The sequence below is a fragment of the Pseudorca crassidens genome, chromosome 3 (assembly GCF_039906515.1).
Source record: "Pseudorca crassidens isolate mPseCra1 chromosome 3, mPseCra1.hap1, whole genome shotgun sequence".
Taxonomy (NCBI): domain Eukaryota; kingdom Metazoa; phylum Chordata; class Mammalia; order Artiodactyla; family Delphinidae; genus Pseudorca; species Pseudorca crassidens.
Window position 1 is genome coordinate 119,785,846 of NC_090298.1, and position 22,712 is coordinate 119,808,557.

Here is a 22,712-nt window from a genome sequence, read left to right on the forward strand (position 1 = left end):
AAGTTTTTCATCGCTCTGTGTGTGTCCGTAAATGACTATGAAGGCACCTGGAGTATTGATTCTGGACTTACAAATAAATTTAACGAATAGGTGAATTCACAACTGCAGAATCTGCGAACAATGATTGACTTGGTGTATCCCTAAAATGAATATTTTGCTTTATTATTTTGAGTCTGACTTCTTTTGCTCAACAGTTTTAAAAGTCATTCATGTAGCTGTAGTTCATTTATTTATTTTCATTGTAGCAGAATGCATCATTGCATTAATATACTAAAATTATTTCTCCATTCTACTTGTGCTCAACTTCTAGCTTGTTTCCAGTTTTTGTTTTTACAGATAAATTGCTCTACACATTCTCATATGTGTCTTCTCATATATACACACTGTGCTCTAGGGCAGTGGTCCCCAACCTTTTTGGCAGCAGGGACCAGTTTTACGGAAGACAGTTTTTCCACGGACTGGGGGGTGGGGGCAGGGGGACGGTTCAGGTGGTAATGTGAGCAACAGGGAGCAATGGGGAGTGGCGGATGAAGCTTCACTCTCACCCTTCCGCCACTCACCCCCTGCTGTGCGGCCCGGTTCCTAACAGGCCGCGTGCAGTCCCGGTTTGGGGACCCCTGCTTTAGGGTATACATCTGGGAATGAACTGCGAGGTCATGGAGAATGATAGCTTCATTTCCGCTCGATAAGGCCAAAGTGTTTTCCAGAGTGGGTGGAGGAGTTTGCACCCCTCCTCCAGCAAAGTATAAGAATTGCAGTTGTTCCATGTTTTGTAAACACTTGGTATTTTCAGCATTTTGATATTAGCTATCTTAGTCGTTCTGGTAGGTAAGCAGGATCATCTCACTGTGGTTTTAATCTACGCTTCCTGCATTACAGAAAGGGTGAGCCCCCTTCTTTTGCATTTTCTCTTCTAAGTCCCTGCTCAAGTTTCTTGCCCATTTCCCACTTGGTGGTCTACCTTTTTCTTACTGATCAGTAGGAGTTCTGTGTATAGTCTTGTATGTGCCCTTATGTATTTTTATGTTGTAGGCTGTCTTTTTACTCTCTTTTAAGGTTGTCTTTTGATACATAAAATTTCTTATTTTAATGTAGTCGTGTATATCAGTATTTTCCTTTATGCTTAGTGCTTTTTATGCCCTGTTGGATAAATCCCAACCCAAGTTCTCAGAGGCATTCCCTCATTTATTGTTTGCCTTTGGCAATTAGACCTGTAATACACCAGGAAATCATTTGTTAGGTATGATATGAGGTAGAGGTTGTGTCACTTTTTCCATATAGATATCCAGTTATCCTAGTGCCATTTATAGAAGAGTGCTTTCCACTATTATTATAAAATAATATAGGCTTATGATTTAAAAACTCAAACAGTATAAACCAATGTAAAATATAAAGTGAATGTCCAGTCTGTGCCTGTGTACCCAGTCCCCATTCTCAATCCCCTGAGGCAGTTACAGTTTCTTGCTTGTAAATTTTAAGATTAGTTTAAACACACCCAGCATTAGAATGGTGACTTTAGAGCAAACCTAAGTTATGCCTCAGGATAGTAGAGGATTGAATCTAGTGGCACTATTGCTTTTCTGTTTCAGTTACAGTGAATACATTTGTTTTTGCAATATCTTCACTATATAGAGAATGACAGTTGTACTGCACTCGGTATCGTAAGGAGATGCTGGGATTTCTCGGCAACCGTTCCAATCTTTTGAAGTAGCAAATGTCACCTTATAGACCCTTCGAAGTGCTCCCCAAACGCTTCTGCGTTTCCTTAAAAATAACTTCATAAATTGTGAGGTTATTTAGTTGAAAGAAAGTAAATACATTTTTTTTTAAGAACCAGTTCTGATGTAGCTGAAATGTGATTTTGAAGAAGATTGAGGGGCTATCCTCAGGTTTAATTACGAGGAAAGAATACTCCCCTCGATTAGTATTGTGCAGCGCAGAGCACAATAGAGGCGTCTGTTCCATTTACCCTGCTGGTCCTTTCTTTCCCTTGAGGGTTTTTCCCCTGCAGTGAGCAGTTGAACTGAGACCATTGTCCAGGCATCTTTACTTCCGATCCAGAGTTGTTTCCTCTACCTTGTACTTCTTTGTTATTCTGCATGAGAGGGTTCGATTTATTGACTTGGAGGAACCTTAAGGATAACAGATTCTCTATTCTAAGATTTTGGATTTTATTTAATCTCAGAATTATATGCCTTTTCCAGCATACTCCATCTGAGTTTGAAACTTATTTGGAACTTAAACTTCAGAAATTTTTTTGAAAAGCTGGAAAAACAGAACCACTGCCCTGTAGACTTGTCAAGCTATTTTAAAAGCAAATTATTTAAAAACTATTTTCAAAGCAATTGCATATAATTGCTTAGGCCTTAAGGGGATTTCACCAGCTAGTCTCATTAAAATAAGAATCAGGACTCTGTTATTATCTGAATAAAAATGTGTATTAAATTATATTAGATGTGGGGAAAGAATCTGTAAATACTGTGCATACTTGTAAGAGTCAGAAAAGAATACAGAGCAGTGCAACTTGGGGGCATGTGGACTTTTCCTCTTGTAAAGTCGTGAAGCACATACTGAAAATTCAGGACATAGATAGGCTTTCTGTGTTGTAAAAGCTTCAGCAGACACGTAAAGAATACGTTCAAATTTTCAACGAGTAGAAATTGGTTTTTGTGTCATTTACTCTGATTCACCACTCTCCAGCTTACCAGGACTCCTTTTGACCCTGTTTTCCCAACTGGAGTTTGATCTTCCCTCTCTTTTTATGGCGCTTTAACTCAAGACACAAAGGGATATTTTCCAAGGAAGAAGAAGTCACTAATTCAGGACTAGATAAGATGGGACTTCACAGGTTTTCATGGAATTTTCTATCCTCTCTCATTATAGGGGGAAAGATAAAAAAATACAGGCAGTCCCCCTTGAACTTAATAGCACCATCCCCGTTCTAGGCCTAACGGGGAAAGGGGACTGAGGGAGTGAGCATTCAGGTCAAGCCTGAGATCCGTGACCGGGAACCCAGCCCGTAGGTCTCAGACCACTGCCTGGCAGAGAGATGTCAATGCCAGTTTTGTGACCTCTCCACACTGCGCAGCTGGCGAGACACTCTTTGGCTCCCCATGTGTACCTCGTCCCTCCTACCTAGCCCTGTCTTTGAGAGCCCTAGACTGAGCCAGCCACCCACCACTCCCTGTTTCTCTTGGATCAGCCACGCCACATGGCCAGGGGTTCAGCACCCCCACAGGCTGCGGTTGTCTGTCTCTCTAACCATCTGCCTGTCTCCTTCCCCACACTACCTTCTTGGCAGAATGCCCTTTAGAAAATTAAACATTGCTTGCAGATGGAAACGACACGGGAGAGGAGTTGTATTTGTTTTTACCATTGGAAATGCTAGGAAAGAGAAGAGTCCAAGGTAACCTTTGTGGACTGGGGAAAAAAAGTCCATCGGATTTTTTTAATTGCTCATTCTCTGTGCTGGTGGGGCCGTGTTGAGAGGGAAGGGGCAGCCCCCATACGCTGTTGGTGGGAATGCGATTCAGTCGAACCTTTCTGCAAGGCCATTTGCTAGGATGTATCAGGACCCTTAAAAAAGGCTCCTAGCCTTTGACTCACTAATTTGACTTCCAGGAATTTATGCTAAGGAAACAATTGGAGACACAGGCAGTGATCCTCTACAAGAATGTGAGTTGCAGTACTATGGCCGAAGAGGGATGATCTGAATGTACACAATAAGAAAAGGGGTACATAAATCAGGGTATACCATACAGTAGACTATCCTGTAGGTCTGAGAATACTATGGGGTTTGTAGAGAGGTCTTCAGGGGGTCATCTGCCAAGATTGTACTTTAAAGATTATTTTCTCTGAACTAATGTCAGTTGTTTGTTATTTTTAGCCTCATTAGTGGGAAAAGAGTTTTATGGTTTTTAAAATATATCAAAGGCTACTTAATGACATCAGAAAATACTTAAGTGAAAAAAATACGCTACTATGTATGTAGTATTATCTGCAACACCACCCCACCCAAGACAAGTGAAGAAATTTGGCAAGCTGTTAACAGTGATTATCAGCAGTATAAATTATGTGTGATTTTACTGCTTTTCTTGTGATATTTCCCAGTTTCCTACACAGCCATCTGTAATTTTGCATATCAGAATTAAAGATTAATGGTCTGCCGACTGCTTATCTTATACCAGCTCAGGTTTTTCACTCCCATGCTCTGGAGCCATGAGAGGGTCTGCCACATCCGTGATCAGATGGGGAGCCTGCTGGGACAGCCCTGTCCACGGCCTGGTAGTCATGCCCTGGCTGGTACTCCAGATGCCCCATCAGTCAAGTGAGTCACCACAGAAGGGTGTCAAGCTGACGATATTGCCACACACTGTACTTGCACACTCAGCCACATCCCAGCATGCTGCCAGGCCTTTGAGCCTTATCTTCCCAAACCCTTATTTCTTCCCTGTCCAGTGAATGTCAAAGGGACTGACTGGGGCTGTGTGACTCCTTTTGAGGACACCGTGGACTAGCAAACTAAAGCCAACGCAAGCCTTCCACTTGAACCCAAACCAGGCCAACAAGTGTTCCTTAAAGTTTAAGCTGCTGTTGCTCTAGTTGGGCCCTGATGTGGGGGGCCTGGCGGGACCCCAGGAATATTTAGGGTGAAAAATGTGCTAGGGCATTCAGCTGGACTCTGAGGTTGTAGAGGAGCCTTCGGGGATCATCTGCTAAGATTGTGGTTATAAAATTATTTTCTCCTATCCTAACACCAGTCATCTGTTATCCTTGTCCTCATTAATGGGAAGAGACTTTGAGAATTCGATATTGGAGGTTTCAGAGTCAATACCAAAGCTGGCCATTTTTAGTTTGTTTTGTCTTGGATTTTTTTTTTTTTTTTTTTTTTTGCGGTACGTGGGCCTCTCACTGTCGTGGCCTCTCCCGTTGCGGAGCACAGGCTCCGGACGCACAGGCTCAGCGGCCATGGCTCACGGGCCCAGCCGCTCTGCGGCATGTGGGATCCTCCCGGACCGGGGCATGAACCCGTGTCCCCTGCATCGGCAGGCGGACTCTCAACCACTGCGCCACCAGGGAAGCCCATGTCTTGGATTTTTTTAGGAGTGCTGTTGTCGCTTTAAGTAACCTATAGCCAGACACTTCTGTGGTCAGAGTATAAGATTATACAAATAGTCTTGGACCATTATCGTCATCCCTGTGCATCTTATGTTCCACCTGTGTGTTCTCTAAGTTGCATCAAAACTGATACATAATGTGCTCTCTGTTTCTTTGAGGAACATTTATATGTTTACAGTCATTCTGTTGCTACGGGCATCAGTCATTGTGGTGTATAACTGTTCAGTAGTATCGTTGACGTTGAGTTTTGTTGACGTGCCTCTGGAGCACAAATTAACAAAGTATAATTCCAATCCGTAGTTTAAAAAATCATTGAAGTACTGTGGAGTATGCATTTTACTGTTACACTGAAGCATAGTGGTAATAAGTTTTAGATTGTGGTTATTTTATGGCAAATAAATGTTATTGCTATGACCAAAACACAAGCAAACAAATGAAATTCTATTAGTTCTTAAAATTCACAGTTAATACTATGGCAATGGACATGGAGATTGAAGAGTATCTTCTTATAATCGTTATGAACGTCCTGCATTCCAGCCGCACCCCCAGATCATTTCAGCCATGTACTAAGTGGCCAAGAACCACTTAGATATCCAGGGATGTGAAAAAACATTCAGAACCCACATTGTGTTCATAGAATATGTTTCCAACTCTGCCTTTAGCCAAAGGCATGATTCTTGGTACACTTGAGGTAGGAAGCTGGAGGTGTTTCCTACTTAGAAAAGCCACTAAAAAGAAAACTCAAAAAAAAAAAAAAAAAAGGTCTTAAGGAGTTTTTAATTGTCCTGTGTTGGCCCCTGACCAAAGGAACAGATTAGTTCAGGCCTCTGGGCCTGGGCTGCTCTTATAAACCTCCAGATTGTCCCTGGTCAGAACTTGGGTTCCCAGGCTGGGCTGCAGTTGGAATAGCCAGGCCTTGCCCACTGGGTCACCATCAAGGGGGGGCAGTTGTAGGGAGGGGACAGAAAGCGAGGCCCTTCTTACCAGCTGCAGTTGTGGATTAACCGAGCACTGACTGCCCAGTAGAAATAAGGCAGCACTTCCTTCCGGGACCCAGGACAGAATCAAGTGTGGGAGCAGGTATTAAACTAATCATAGGGTAACTGATCCCTTAGCTGATGAAGCTGACTTACTGTCTTATATTACAGTTGTGTTTTAATCTGTCCCATCTTGTCAAATACGCTGTAAGCTCATCAAGTCGGGGACCTTGGTAAATGCTGAGCTGTATACCACTTACCGTCTTGATCACACAATGTGTTCAATAAGTAGCTATTGCTGGAATAATTGAGGCGAAGAGAAAAAAGCCATACTCTTTGAATTCTGTCTCTTCTGTTATATGAATTCCATCTGCTATAGGAATCTACCACACACAAGACTGGAGGCAGAATTGGGGATTTTGTTGGAATTTACAATGTGTTGAGTCTTGCTGGGCCTGTCTGTTGCTGCATTCCCGTTTTCCCCTGCAAATGTGGTAGGCATCTAAAGGAAACTCATAAATCAGTGGTTAAGGTTTCTAGTGCTCTGGCGGGGTCTGTAAAGAAGCTTGGTACAGCCTAGAGGATCAGAGCAAGTCCTGCTACCCCAGAGGTGGTACACTGTGGTGGCAACAGCCCTGGGCTTGGAGCCAGGGCACTGGGGTCTGAACCTCGGCCCTGACGCTTACAGCCTGGATATCTTCTAGCAAGCCTCAAATTGGCCCAAGTTCCCACATCTATGAAATGGGAATTATAATAGTGCCTCTTGACTAGATGGCTGGGTTAAATGAGATTCATTAATTTACTCAATATTCATTGAAATCCTACTGGGCACTGTTTTAGGCATTGGAGATACAGCAGTAAACAAAGTAAACAAAAATCCCTGCTCATGAAATTTGTATTCTAGAAATATAATGCATATAGTGACATTTAATAAATGTTTCTTTCAGTGAGTCCGAGGTTATCTGATGAACTCACACAATGGGTTTTTACTGTATATTTCCATAGGAATTTATGTTATAGCTGTAGATAATTAAGGCCATTATTGAGTCTCTCATCTGAATTGAAGATGTCTCATTCAGCAGGACATTTATGTGTTCTTGCTAAATCCCAGTATGTTTAGAAAGTCTGTTCCCCTGGAATCGGATTGCTGTCATTTTCACCTCTGTACAGTGCTTGGGCCACATAATCCAGCCACCGGCTGGGGCTCAGGGCTGCAGGTGGTGTTGTGGCTGGGTGGTTTCCGGGCTGTTTTCTCAGTCATTGATGTTTGTTTGCACTATCTGTGGCTTAATGCAATTTTACAGAGTTACTAAGATGTTTATTTGTGTAATTTGTGGAAATAAGTCAAAGGGCTAGCGTGACTAGTTAAAATCCACAAACCATATTTTAGTGAGTAATTTCAACCTGTCCTCTCCAAACTTTTGATCAGCCACCCATCAAAAAATAAAACAAAATGACAAATTTAAGCTTTCAGTTCCTCATTTGTTCATTGCCTTCCATCTGAGACTTTTTCTTTGAGCGTCAAAATGCCCAAAATCCATGAAAAAAGAAAGAATAAGCCTGGAGAGCAAACCTCAGAGGGACAACTATGCCCTGCCCATAGCTGTATGCCCTCTCCTGAGAGGTGTGTGTCCAGCCCTGTCCTCCATCCGCTATCACTTTTCTAATGCAATCCTTCTCCGGGTCTCCAATGGCACACGGCCCGTTTCGTTAAAAATGTAAACAGGAAATTGTTTTCTGGCGGAATGGCCTGTGTGGCCCAGAAGAATGGTCATTTTTGCTGAGGCACGACTTTAAAAACACTCACACGGTGGAAGCTGAAGGCTGGTTATGAGCTAGCCCTGCCCCAGATGGAGGTCGGTGATAGGATGTGAGTGTGGGAACCCATGGACATGGGTTCAGGGCCTTTTTCACCCATGGCCAAAGGCACAATGCATCCAATTGAGGAAGCTCCTGCCACCTAGGAAGCAGTTGTTCTGCAGGGCGAAGAGACATGTTAACACTCCGAGGAGTTCCAGAGCGGGCATTACTTGGAAGACACGGAGTTTGGTCTGGAGAGATGTGACTTGGCACTGAGGACAGTTTCAGTGCTCCTCCGGTCTCCAGCTCCCTGTCATTTGGCCTCCCCTGAACCTCCTGTGCTCCCGTGTGGTTTCCCTGTGTGCTGACGAGTTTTCTGGTGGTTATGTCTTGCAGCCCCCCGAATCCAAGCCCAACTTCACCCCTCTCGCCATCTTGGCCCATGTTTTCGGCGCCATCCAGCCCTATGCCCACCTCATCCACGTCCAGCGACTCATCCCCCATCAGGTCTGTTGCAGGGTTTGTTTGCTTTTCTGTTGCTGCTGTTGTTCTCTCATTGGCTTGGTCCTCTCTTCATGCAGTGTTCAGCCTCCTCGTCAACTTTGTTCCCTGCCATCCAAACCTGCACTTGCTTTTTGACAGGCCAGAAGAAGCGGTTCGTGAAGACTCCAGGTAAAGTCACGGGTGGTGACCAATCCGTTCCTGCTTATCCAAAGCTGAGCAGGAATTCCAGCCTCAGAGACCAAAGCTGGGAGGGACTATTTGCATGAACCAGCATGGCATTTTCCACACCCTTCTGAGCCCTTCCTCTGGTTACTGAATTTATCCGTGATGCCTAGAGTTTGGGGAGAGAGTGCCTCTTGAATGGGCTCCTGTTTGGATCACTCTCTGAACCATGGGGCTCTCTGTGCTTTAGCATAAGATAATATCAAAGGGAGCAGTGCTGAGACACTTACCGGCCTTTTCTTCCCTCATTTTTATCAGATAGCATCAGGCAACATTTATCTGTGGGGTTGGGCTTTCAGCCTTGTGTACTGACACCTAGTTGATGAGACCCAGACCAGTTGGGAGAGAGATGAATATAACACAGAGTAAAGGCTTGGGATATGAAGCAGTTTCTCTTTAAGTTGTTCGTGGCTGCCTCCTCACCTCCCGTGTAGTCCCAGGAATGCTTGGTGCTCGCAGCCTACATCTGTCTCCACGTGTTGTGAACCCTTAGCTCTCACGGGAACAGGCGACACCTCATTCTGAGGGTTGACCTAGTTCCTCCCCCCAGGGGCCAAGCTATAGTTTTTCCCTGCTTTGATGACACTTAATTCTTTACATTTGAGTTTTTTGGAGAAAAGAAGCTCTTTAAATCCAGGAAAAAGAATCCCTCTGCTATGTAGGTCCTGAGCATGTGTGTCTCTCGAACTTAATCTCTGCTTTCAGACAACCAAAACGCAGAGCCCAGTTGAAGCATCATAAGTATTTTGGGCCTTGGCAGTAATTTTTCATCCATCTTTTCTCATAGCTGTTTTTTTCCTGAGGGGTGGGCCCACCATAGGGTCTTAAATAATTTATAAAGCTGAGTCTCACTTTTAAAAAAAGAAACCCCATGCTATTTATACATACATAAATATATACACACACACACACATATGTAGATATGTGTGTGTATATGTGTGTGTGTGTGTGTGTATGTGTGTGTGTGTATATATATATATATATATATATATATATATATATAAACTTAATTCTCCTCCAGGCACTTCCATATCTATCATTTCATTCTATCTTCGTGTGAGAATGAGAAGAAATGACCTGAACCCTATTACAGAGAAACAAAACTAAGGCACAGAGAAGTGACTTGTGCATGGTCACATGACTCATGAGATCCAATCCAGAATTCAGGACTTCTTGCCCTCAACCAGCATTCTTTCCTCCAAACACATGGGTGGCCCCAAATTTAAGTTTCCATGTTTCCCGGCCCCAGAGCCTGACCTGCTCCTCTAGGTTTTCTGTCTAGCTTTTCCCTTGAAGATGGAAAAGATAGCTTTTCACTATATTGTTTTATCCTCACCCTGGGAATAAGGTAAAAATTCAGATTATACTTTTTCTGACACTCAAGTTATTTCCTAAGTATTTCTTAGGTATATTCTAGGCACTTTGGGAGATGTTAACTTTCTAGGACGCCAGATATGGTTCGGGCTGTTCTGGTTAGATCATTGATTGCCCCATGAGACCTGAACCAGAGCCAAAATGTGGCCCCTTCAATTCGTTCAAAAGGAAATAAAATCTTCAGAATATTGGCCCTTGGACAGAATGGGTTGGGGGACTCGGGACAGTAGAATCATTCAGCTAAAAAAACTGAAGTGCACTCTGCTTGGATGGTATTCACTTTTTTTATATCTCTAAGCTTTGGGGCCCTGTTGCCTCTCCAGTATCTCCACCTCCCCACTCCCATCTTCCAGGATATTTCCAGGTTTTACTTCTTGAGCTGCACCTTTTCCAGAGTATTGATATTTCCAGATTGGCAGTGGACAGTGGCAATAGAATCTGCTCACCCCGTGTGTTTGGGTTCATGGTTACACAGTACTGTTCACTCTGGCCGTCCTTACAATGGCACCATTTGGTTGCTGCTGTTCCACAGCCCTGTAGGAAGCTGCCTTTTTGAAATAGGCAAGGCAGAGTAGGGCTTGCAGTTGGCTATCACTGAGCTGACCATGTGTGCCAAGCTGAGCACGGATGGGGACACAGCTGGGGAGCTAGCCCACAGAGAGGGCAAAAATCCCCGATTGCTGTTGCAGTATACAGCCAAGAGGTGGGGGCATACACCCATTATTCAGGTCCAACGAACCGTTCCCCCAAATCCGCTTCCAGATCCTGAAGCTTCAGATTTCCTTCCCTGGGCAGAGCTTTTAAAAATAAAAACTTAGTTAGACCTGATTAATGGGCCCATGAACTTCTGTATAACATCTCCTCTGGAAGTGGCTTGGTCTCCCCTCTCCAAAGCATTGTTAGTTCAAGCTCAGGAATGGAGATGCCTTTCACAGCACAGCAGAGAAAGGGGACTCTGGAGGAGCAGTTCCCTTTCCTTTCACTTGTTCCCCTAGAAAAGCTCCCAGCCCCGAACTCATAACTTGGATTCACACAGGGTCTCCTGGAAATTATGCCTAAATGATCAAGCTGTCGCACGCTGCCAGTCTAGCTGAGCCCAGCTCCCTGTGCAGTGCAGAGTGGGTTGTCATTCTGCAGGCTTTGCAAGGGCAATTGAGGGAAACTCCTCTGAGTGCTTTTCCTGGCCCTGTGCCATGCTCACAGGCGAAAATTAACAATGAACAAGCAGAAGGTTCCAAGCTTGCTCATGCCCTTGAAGGCCCTGCTGAGGTCTGAAGGGCGCTGTCACAGAAGAGTCACGGGCGCCTCAGGCTCTCTGTGTGCAGTGTGGAGATGCTTTGCAGAGAATAGGGAGCTAGGGAGCCCAAGAACCAAAGATGCTTAGGGGGGATTTTTTTTTTATTTCTTTAATCAGAGCCAAAGCCTACAAACAAAAGCTCTGTGCCAGCAGGATCTGTTTTGGTAGAAACCCTACCTAACACAAACCGCTCAGGGCTTTTGATAGGGAGAGAGTATGGCATGGGATGGAGGACTCGGGCTGACAAACTTTTACAAAGAGAAGACTTTCCCCTGAGTAGGGCTGCCAGATTTCGCAAATGAAATGAAAATACAGAATACCCAGTTACATTTGAATTGTAAACAGCAAATGATTTTTTTTTAAGTATAAGTATATCCCATGCAATATTTGGGACATACTCATACTAAAATAGTATTCCTCATTGATCTGAAGTTCAGATTTAACTAGATGCCTTGTATCTTATTTGGCAACCCTAGTCCTGGGGAACAGGAATAGCTCCTTTTTAAGCACCCCTCTATCATCCCTCCCATTCCTGTGCACATCCCAAGGGGGCAGGAGGAAGTCTCGGAGGAAAAGACCTTCTTGTAGACTGTCTGTCACCTCTCAATTTGAGAGAAAAGCAAGAAAAAAAAAAAGCTCTTTCCTGACCTTTGTTTTCATTTTTAATGTACTGTTTTTTTTAATGTTATCATTATTAAATTCCTAAAACCGGATATTAGTGGAAAATTACTCCTCCTGAATGATAATCTTGGGCACTTGAGCCATTCCCTCTGCTTACTTCCTGCCAGATACCCCAGTTGGTTTCCCTGGCTTGTCCCTGTTTTGTCCCATTCCCTTTATTTGAGGAGGTTAATAAGTAACCTCTGTGAAAATCCAGCCGGAGGAGGCTTGCCTCAGATGATTTTCACCTCACCTTTTATCTCCCCGTCCCTGGTCCCTGTGCCCTCTCCCCATCCTCAAGGGACAATGACCCTGGCTCATGGCTACTGGATTCTCCTTCCACCTTCCATGTCATCACAGGCTCCACTTGCCTGTCCGTACGGAGTTTTGGCTGTTTTAACGCGTTTCACAGCCAGATGACTCCTCCTCTCTGTTCCCTACTCCCTCCAAAAACAAAAACAAAAACAAAATTTTAGCGGCGCATTGGCTGTTTGGCCCTTGCTGGCCAACACACAGACTTGGTTTAGTTAGATCACAGAATGTGCCCCTTGTCCTGAACTTGATTGTGACATTAATGATAAGTACACAGGAGGAGCTGGTTTCTAGTTGGAGCTGTTATGTCCTAAAGACTCTTTTTCCCTTCACTACCAGCGAACCCACTTCGTGTTCTCCCACTTTCCCAGTTTTCTCCCACCCAGTTATCATTTCCTGTCTACTAGAAGACCAGCGAGAACACCAGTAAACCGTACCCTGGCAACAAATTCTGGATAACCATTTATCTGTACAACAGACCCTTTAAGTCATCTTTCCTTCAATTTTCATGGAACCAAGGCTAAAAGTTTTAGGTTTCTGGCCCTGGTATAGGTTTCCAAACATCCATGGCTTCTCTTTCCCAGAGGGAAGCTGGACTTGGTGACTCCAAGAGCATCAGTTCCATAAGGATCCGAAGTGCCCTGCCTCTTCTGACCCTTTCTGGATTTACCTGAGACCAACCATGGCTCAGCTAAAACTCATTCAGCCACTAGAAATAAATGCGCCATGAAGGTTTAGCGTCCCTGGGTCGTTGAGGCTCTCCATTAGCCAAATAAAGAGAAAGCAAATAATATATATCCCTTGAATAATTGTCTAACCCAGAGGACCTACTTCCTCTTTTGTTACTCCGCCCTAGAGCCCCTAAATGTGCTGGCTTTGAGGGAGAGAGAGATTGCTTTCAGCAAATAAAGAGCCAACTTTTGACTGCTAAATGTCATTTTTCTTGTGACCCTTGAGAAGTCCATAGCTCATTTGGGACTGGTTGGATATCAAAGCAAAAATTGATTTACCAGTACTTGCGACTTGCACTCTAGAATGTGGGTTAGCAATCTGCAGCCGTTAGGTCAAATCCGGCCTGCCCCCCGTGTTTTGTAAGTAAAGTTTTGGTGGAACGCAGCCACACTCATTCATTTACATGTTGCCTGTGGCTGCTTTCGTGCTACAATGCAGAGTTGAGTAAATGCAACAGAGACCATACGGCCCATGAAGCCTAAAATATTTACTGTCTGGCCCTTTACAGAAGGAGTTTGCCAGCCCCTGCTCTGGAAGGATGGTTCTCAGCCCTGGTTGCTCATGAGAGTCAGTTGGAGAGCTTTATAAAAATACTGATATCTGCAAGTCAGGGTAGAACCCAGACATCTGCGTTTTTTAAAGTGATTCTGATTCGCAGTGAGTGTGGCTGTCAGCACTCCTGGGATGAGAAAGGCACAAGAAAATTGCATCATGCCCCCTCTCCCTTCTTCCTCCCCACACGAGTGCACACGTATGCTCATACGCACACGTGTGTAACCGCTCACACCCACACCTTGTCTGCTCCCTGCCCTACCCTGGGGTTCCGGGAGTTGCAGCTCTAGAAACCTGCTCCACCAGCCCAATGAGAAATAAGTAACATGTGGGAGAGCCAACGTCAGCCCGGGCCCTGGAGCTGAAACCTGGCTTTGCTAGAATTTCTCCTTTTGACTCACTGAGCACTGGCCGCTTTCAGCAGGGTCTGCTGTGAGTGTTCTCCAGAGTTAGGGGTTCTTTCCTGCCTCCACTGCCCCCCCCAGCTAGTCCTGCTCCAGAAATGGGGTCCAGCCTGCCCTCCCACCGTTCAGCTCTTACAGGTCAGGTTTAAACTTGGCACAAGGAGAGCCCACGAGAAGTGTGGTTTTTCCAGGCTTATGGCTGTCCTCTGCATATTTCTCGTTTCTGCTCTGGTGACCTTTGCAACTTTTCCACCTCGTGTTTTGCCATCTGACTGCCTTGTCAGGCTCTTCCCGTGAGAGAAGGCTCGGTGGCTTGCAGGGAAGGGGGAGGAAGAGAGATTGAATATCTTTCAGAGGGTTTTTAAAAAATGCTAAATAAACTGCTTTCCCCCAGCACACCGTTCCGGAAGGCAAAAGCCTTATATGCCTGCAAAGCGGAACACGACTCAGAGCTCTCATTCACGGCAGGGACGGTCTTCGATAATGGTGAGTTTCTCCAATAAATCACTGGAGTTGTCAAAGTTCCTTTCTACCTAAGGAAAATCTCAACAGAACAGGTAAGACTAAAAAGGAGCATGGGGTGGGGTGGGGTGTCTTTTCCCAAAATAACAGAGCAGCGGCAGAGCTTTAGGGGCCACTATCAAAAGGGGACGAGTGAAAAAAAAAAAAAAGAGGACGCGTGGAATCACCTCCTCACTGTGACAGAGCCAGTGTCATCGAGGTGTCGTGGGCATGAAATGGGATGGTACCTGCACAGGCTTTGAGCATCTGGGGGCTGGACGGAGGGAGGAGACGAATGAGTGGAGAACGGGGATCCTGCCAGTGGTCAGAAGCTCAGGGAGGAGGCTAAAGCCGCAGGGTCTATGCCCAGCCTTGGGTTCGGTGGGATTCACTGTCCACGGCAGGAGAGGCCTGTTTCTGAGACGGTGGGGCATTGGGCGAGCTCCGGGCAGATAAGCTGCGCTGCATTCCTGCTCGTCCTCCCCCAGCTGCCGGGAGCGAGTAGATGACCCCACAGTGGAACCAGCCCTGCCAGGCACCAGCTGGTGCACAGGCATCCTGATGGGAAAATGGATTCGGAGCACTTGCCCCGTGAGCCTGGGACTTACTTGATGCACCATTTCCTTGTTTCATTTGTTTGTTTTCCTCCCTAAAAAAAAAAAAAAAACAAGAATATTTTTCAAAATGCAATTTGATGGAATTGTTGTTGTTATAATTTGTCATAACTTATTATCTGCCTACAAGAAATATCAGGATTCTGGGGAAAGGCCCAAGTTTCTGTTACAGTTGAGATTTCCTCCAGATGTAGTTCTCCTTTGGGGTTAATCCTTCTGGATTCCTGGGTGAAAGGGTCTGTTTGTTTTGCTCAAAGGAGGAAGCAAAAACCAGCTGTCTGGTTTCAGGAACTGGACATTTTCTGGGCCCCCCTTCTTGACCTCAGGTGGGGTGGGGCAGGGTTCCCTGGCAGGGGTGAGTGCACACTACCCAGTGTTCCTTTCCCATCACGGCTGCGCGGTCCCACCCAGGTCGGGACCGTGCCTCCTACCACCCCGCCTGAGACCCAGAAATGCAGGGCAGCCAAGGCTCCCATGTAGCACCGGAGAGCCTGAACTCTAGATTCAGGCCACCGTAGCGCAGGCCCTGGCTTGACCACTTGATTCTGTGTGACCTCAAGCAGTGACTTAACCTCTCTGTGCCTCAGTCCTCTCCTCTGTCATAGAAAGATACCAGACAGTTTCGAGAGAAAATTGAGATAGTGTGCATCACACGTTTAAAATAGTACTCAACACATATTAAGCTTTCGGTGTGTTGTTATTGTTACGATGATGACCATCATTTCGTTACGTCCATGTCAGAAAAAGACCCTGATGCTCTGATCGTTCACAGTGACAGTTTTTCCTTTTTAGCTGCTACAGCCCAGCTGGGCAGTAGGTCCTGCACCTCGACACCCTGGGTCCTGGTTATTTGTAAGGGCCTTGAGGTCCCAGCCAGAGCAGAGATGGGCTCCTGGGGAACAGCCTTGACTGCATCCGTATGCAAAGGAACTGCCCACCTGTGTGGCCAGCCCCTGCATTCAGCATGGCAGAGATAGTAATCAGGCATATGGGTAGACAGAACGGGAAAGAGGTCACAGAGCACCTGGGGGATTCCCAGGTCCCGCTCGGCAGACCTCGACTTTCTGAGCCAGCAGGGCTGGGGATGAGCCTACAACTGCGTGTGGCCTTCTGGGCCTGCATCCTCGCTTAGGGTTCTCAAAGCCTCTAAAGCACTGTCCTTAAACCTTTGTTCCACTGACTTGCATTTGGGTCCTTTAAAAATCAAAGCGTACAAACAGCCAGCCCAACTGCCTCTCCTGTCAGCAGCTAGAGCTTTTAGGTCCTGGCACACCTGTAGGAGTGGGTCCCCTGAAGGCTGTCCAAGACCATGTCCTTGGAGAGTGTCCCCTGAACAGGCCCATGTGGGAGAGTCACTGCCCAGCCGTAATATGACACAGTTCGCACGGCAGACGAATCAGAGTGGGTGCATGCACAGGCTCTGTGTCCTATGCTGTCGACAGGGAGGGTCTTCTGCCTACCAGTGAGCAATATTTGAGAGATGCCTGCATCTACAGGCGAGTCCAGAGCTTAAAGGTCTGTCCTCTAAACCGCAGTCCACTACTCCCATGGGCAAGGGACTGCCGTGTTCCTATCAGCTCTTCACTCTGACAACACAAAGGACCCCCGATCCCGGGGGAAGAGTTGGTTTAAGCTCTCAGAAGGTCTGTGTGTGTGTGTGTGTGTGTGTGTGCGTGTGTGTGTGGCTTGTTTGGGACTCCTCTTCCTGAGCACAGCCTTCTTCCGTTTTTTAAAGAGCTTTATTGAGGTAACCACATACCATACAAGTTACCCACTTAAAATGTACAGTTCAGTGGGTTTTAGTACATTTCAAGTTGTGCAACCGTCATCACTATCTAATTCCACAATATCTTCCTCACCCCCAAAGAAACCCTGTTCCCTTTAGCAGTCATGCCCCATTTACCCCAACCCTACTCCATGCCACCTAGGCAACCACTAGTCTACTTTCTGTCCCTGTAAATTTGCCTGCTCTGGATGTGTCATGTGAGTGGAATTATACAGTACGTGGTCTTTGTAACTGACTTATTTTGCTTTGCACTGTATCCAATGTCATCCGTGCTGTAGTAAGCCTCAGAACCTCATTCCTTTTTATTGATGAGTAATATTCCATTGGATGGATATACCACGTTTTGTCTATCCATTCATCGATTGATGGACATATTGATTGTTTCCACTTTTTGGCTGTTGTAAGTAATGCTGCTATAGACACATGCATACAAGTTTTTGTGGGGACGTAGGCTTTCTGTTCTCTTGGTGATACACCAAGGCATGGGCTTGCTGGATCATATGGTAACTCTAGGTTTAACTGTTGGAGGAACCGCCCGACTGATTTCTAGAGGGGTTGCACCATTTGGCATTCCCACCTTCTTCAGTTTTTAAGTCTCCTTTTTGAAGTGGTTTAACTAGCTAACCAAAAAAAGAAATTAAAAGACACTTGATTTTTAACTGCCAAGTCCTTTCCTTCCCAGCAGGTTCTGTTACTACTCCCGCCCCTCCACTCAGTAATTGTCATAAATCCTACAAGGACAGATGAGAGCAGGAGAGAGTCAGAGGCCTTACCCCGCCTTCCCATGGTCTCCAGGGGCAGCGTTCATTGACACTAGTTTCTTTTTAACTAGCAATGCCAGTGACCTTTTCCAATTCCCTGAAGAGCAAAAGGCCAAATTAAGCCCCAAAGACAACACCTCACAGTGTTGACTGAGCTGCAGTCGAAGAAGGATCTGACAAAATGTCCATCCAGATTTTAGACTGGTTGGATGGTAATATTTTATGATGTCCAAGTTTTAGAAAATACTACCTCGACCCTACTTTCCCCATCCCTTCACCTCTTTAGGAGTAATCGGGCATTAAAGGGGGAAAGCACTATTCACGTGTTAGAGAGATCTTTTTCCTTGTTCTCTCTCGGTAATTTGTTGCTGAAGATTCCAGGTAAGGACGATGTAAGTTGGTTGCTCTGTAGCTGTCAGATTAAATCATCAGACCAATCAGAAGAAAGTTTCCTAATGACAGAGTTAGAGTGAGTGAGTGAGTGAGTGAGTGAGAGTGTGTGTGTGTGTGTGTGTGTGTGTGTGTCTTGTCTTTTTTCAGGATCAAGAAGCAGAAAGGAGGAGGAGGAAGAGGGAGGGGCACCTTGAGGGGAAAGTCTGTTGTTCGTAATGATTAATCTCCAAGCCTCTGGATTCCAGGGGCCCGCTGTGAATCTGGAGAGGCTGCTCCGTCAGCTCTTGGACTTTGTGCAGTGGGCAATGGCTGTGCAATACTCAGAAATAACTCCAGTGTCAGCCCTTGCCAATATACTAGGAAACTGGCCATTTCACCAAGAGCACCTCATACAGTAACTGGAAAGAAAAATAACTCACGTTCTCAGGAACATTAGTCATCTAGAAGCAACATGATTAGTGATACCGGGAATATTCACATGGCGTTCACTAAAATTGGGTTCTTGGGATACTTTTATCAAGAACTGACATGGGCTGGATCCTTCATTGCTGGGGTACCAGTTGCAGTGTGAGTGCACAGCAGGGCTGCCCTGGGCTTCCTTTGCTGATAAAGGATATCTCAGGCAGCGGGGTTCCCAGACAGTTCCTCGGCGGAGTCTTTCAGCCTCCCCAGCCTCTCCATGTCTGCCCCGGGCATTTCCACCAGCTGCTTCACTGGTCTTGCTGCGTCCACTCTTACCCCATAACCCAGGCTCTACACAGCAGCCAGATTGATCTTTGAGAAATGGAAGTCACATCATGTTATCTTGCCTCCTGTTGTTCTTAGAATTATTGACAAGGACCTGCAGGTCCCGCCCCTGCCGTGTGGCCCCCTCTCACCCTCCCTTGATACAGAGCAGCCTCCCAGGCCTTCTTTATGTTCTCGAATAAGGCTGGCAAACTATGACCGGCCAGTGAAATCCAGCCCGCTGCCTGCTTTTGTAAACAGAGCTTCACTGGAACACAGCCACTCACGCCTTTGTGTTTACATATTATCTATAGCAAGACAGTGGCAGAGTTGAGTAGTTACACATTGACGAGCCGGCTTTTTAAGAAAAACTTACACACCACTGTTCTGAAATCACAACAAGCTTCTCCCCATCTTGGGGCCTTTACACTTGCACTACCCACTGCCCGGCTGGCTCCTGGATGATTTGGGTTTTAGCTTTTCGAACTCTTGGCCACCCACCCACTTCCCTATCCCAGTCTCTTTCCTTCCCCTCATCACTACCTACAATTACATGCTTACTTACTGTAGATGGTCCCTCCCCAAGAGCACAATCTCATCTGCTGTTCTATCCTATGTGCAGGGACCTAGCACAGTGTGTGGCTCGTGGTAGGTGCTGAATGAACGTTTGTTAGATGAGCCCATGCGTTCAACTACACGGGGGTCTGCACCTGTTCCAGCCAGTGCTACTTCCCTGTGGGGCAGCCCGCCGTTAGAGATCTTAGTCACGCACTTGTTCCTTGTGCACCGTGAGCGAAGGAGCGGGGAGAGCATGAGTTGCCTGTGCAGGAGTGTATGGAGTGTATATGGATTGAGCTGAGAGAGAGTAGTTGGCAGGAAGCACGCCCGTGTCAGCAGCAGCTTATATTTATTATATGCCTGCTGGGCTGGAGAGCTGCCCAGGCAGCTCACTGCAACACCTTGTGTGTTTATATAGCACATGGGACACTGGTGCAATTCAGAAGGTTGGACATTGGTGCGATTCAACCCAACAAGTACGTATGATGAGCATCCTCGATGTCCAGAGCATTAGGCTAGGCCAAAGTGGTAGTGCTTAAGACCACAGACCCTAGGGCCAGATGTCCTGAGCTCAGATCCACCTCCATCGTCTACCAGCTGTGTAATTTGGGGCAAGATGCTTCACTTCTCTGAGCCTCAGTTTCTCATCAGTAAGATGAGGATAATAGAACCAACTCCATAGTCCTTCTGAAGATGGAAAGAGGGGATGCAGAGGAAGCACGTAGCAAAGGGCCCACTGCTTAGTATGTGCTCCCCATGAGCATCATCATTCTTACCCTCAAGGATCCCATTCTCTGGTTGGATAGAGGCATAATGTAGTGGGAAAGGGCTTGGTCTCTGGGATCAAGCAAGCTGGATTCAAAGTCTGGTTCTACCGTTGGGAGCCTGAAGAAATTAATTTACCTCTCTGAGCCTTAATTTTCTCATCTGTAAAATAGGGATAATAATAATACAAGCTAGGATCCTTAGGTCCGAGTGAGTCAATAAATATTTAACTCTCTGAGTCCACGGCTGTTTCCCAGTCATCATTTGTAGCGTGTTCGCTTCTATCATTATAATTCACCAGAGGGGAGTCAGTGAAGAATGTTGAGTGATAGAATACGAAATTAAATGCACTAAAAAACTAGTTAGGGGGCTTCCCTGGTGGCACAGCGGTTGAGAGTCTGCCTGCCGATGCAGGGGACACGGGTTCGTGCCCCGGTCCGGGAGGATCCCACATGCCGCGGAGCGGCTGGGCCCGTGAGCCATGGCCGCTGAGCCTGCGCGTCCAGAGCCTGTGCTCCACAAGGGAAGAGGCCACAACAGTGAGAGGCCCGCGTACCGCAAAAAAAAAAAAAAAAACTAGTTAGGGAAACAAAGTTTAACACATTTGAACAGCATTAAAAGGACCTATGGGTCTTCCCTGGTGGCGCAGTGGTTGAGAATCTGCCTGCTAGTGCAGGGGACACGGGTTCGAGCCCTGATCTGGGAAGGTCCCACATGCCGCGGAGCAACTAGGCCCGTGAGCCACAACTACTGAGCCTGCGCCTCTGGAGCCTGTGCTCCGCAACAAGAGAGGCCGCGATAGTGAGAGGCCCGCGTACCTCGATGAAGAGTGGCCCCTGCTTGCCGCAACTAGAGAAAGCCCTCGCACAGAAACGAAGACGCAACACAGCAAAAATAAATTAATTAATTAATAAACTCCTACCCCCAACATCTTCTTTAAAGAAAAAAAAAGGACCTATGAATCATATGTGGAATGTACTATGAGCGTTCCAGGAGCCAGGGGAAGGGAGGGAGCAGGTAGATGGGGTTCCATGAGGATATTTGTGGAGGAGGTAGGGCTTCAGCTAAGCCTTCAAGTGTGGGGAAGGGCAACAAAAGACAACAGGAAGCCAGAGGCATCTGGGGCTGCCTCTGTCCTCCATTAGTTAATTCTTATTATCACCCTCATTACAGAGGCATTTTGGCACGGAAGAGTTATAACTTAACTTTATGTGAATGAGTTAAAATGCAGATCCCTGAGCCCCACTCCTAGAGATTCTGCTGTAACTGATGTGTGCTGGGGCCTAGGAATCTGCAGTTTTAATAAGCGTCCAGGTGGTTCTGTTGCACCTGGTCTGGTACCATCCCTTACTAAAGCCTGACTTGCTGACTCCTCCGAGTCAGCAATCTGACCCAAAGGCTGCACTGTCCCTTGTCGTCCCCCATGACATAGCTCTTGTTCTCTAGTTTAGAGGGCCTCCTTTGTCCCCTCTGATTCTCCCCTTATTCTGCAAATTCCATTTCTAATGTTTACAGACATTACCACCTCTGCACCTGAGCTGTGTTTGAACAGCTGGCCAGGAAGGGAGAAAGTCTGAGAGAGATGGACTCGGTGCATCCGGTAGAACAGCAACTCAACTAGGAGCTTTGCTGTCAGATGGGGGCGGAGGGTTTGTCTTTTTTTGTTGTTTTTCGTTTTGTGTGTTTGGTTGGTTTCTTCTTTCTAGGTCTTTTGTTTTGGGGAGTGAGTTTGATTTGTTTGGTTTTGGTTCTGAACATCTGAGATTTCCCCAAGTTTAGGTGGTTGTGGAGACCAGGTCCTTACTTGGTTTTTACCAGGAGGATCCTGCTGACCATTCTGAATGGCTGATCAAATGACACAGGGTCTCCTACTGACTCATCTGTACTGAGGATTTCCTGTGCTTTCTTCATATTGGTTCCTGAACCCTCACAAGAACCCACTGAGGGGGAGAGAGTTTTATTATCACTTGATAGGTTGAAGAAACTGAAGTGATCTTGGCAGTGTGAGCTGGATGGATGGGCAGAAGGCAGGGGTGTTTGGGTGCTAGCATTTTAGCGGTAGGCTGGGAGATCTTGGTCATCGGAGAGACCAGGTTGCTTTTCAGTTGTGTTGTGTTCTTTCTTCCACGGCACTTGTCCCCCAGACTCCTCCTTGTGTGGTCATGAATCCGAAGTACCCTCGCTACTTGGGTTTATTCCTGAGGCCTAGAGATATGAAATCAGGGAAACATGTTGGAGGCCACCTCATAGATGATTGACCTTGTCTTTTCCTAAAGAAGCCTTCAAGATCTAGCCAAGGTTGACCATGATCTTCTATGAGCCTCAGTGTGTGTCCTTCTGTTGCTTCTCCATTTACTTCCTTTGGTCTCTGTTCTTTCTTATTTCCCTACAAACTGAAACTAGAGTTTTATAGTAGTGTTGTGGGCGGAAATGCTTTTCTAAAACAAGCTCAGGAAGTCACTTAATTGGCCTAGGAAGGGAATACAGGAAAATTCGTTCTCTCCAAACAATCTCAGAGGATTGGAGTTTTCCTAAAACAGTAAGAACAAATGTCCTGCCTCGCCCAAGAGTGATTTGTATATTCCCAGTTCAAAAAACATGAACAGCCCTCCTCTCCAAGTCCAGGATTCCTTCTCTCTTCCTTCCTGCTGTTGGC

The 22,712-nt window shown here is 46.1% G+C and overlaps 1 protein-coding gene across 6 annotated transcripts in view; it reads left to right on the forward strand.

The window, feature by feature from the left end:
* ARHGAP26 (Rho GTPase activating protein 26) overlaps nucleotides 1–22,712 on the forward strand; it is a 472,331-nt gene that overhangs the window by 442,746 nt on the left and 6,873 nt on the right. For 2 of the 6 annotated variants that reach the window (XM_067732122.1, XM_067732120.1), the window contains 3 exons: nucleotides 8,292–8,402; nucleotides 8,538–8,567; nucleotides 14,347–14,438. In XM_067732122.1, coding sequence (XP_067588223.1) covers nucleotides 8,292–8,402; nucleotides 8,538–8,567; nucleotides 14,347–14,438 — 233 coding nt within the window. Of the gene's footprint in view, nucleotides 1–8,291; nucleotides 8,568–14,346; nucleotides 14,439–22,712 lie in introns of all 6 variants that reach the window. The other 4 variants (XR_010942153.1, XM_067732119.1, XM_067732121.1 and 1 more) reach the window with 3 other exon arrangements.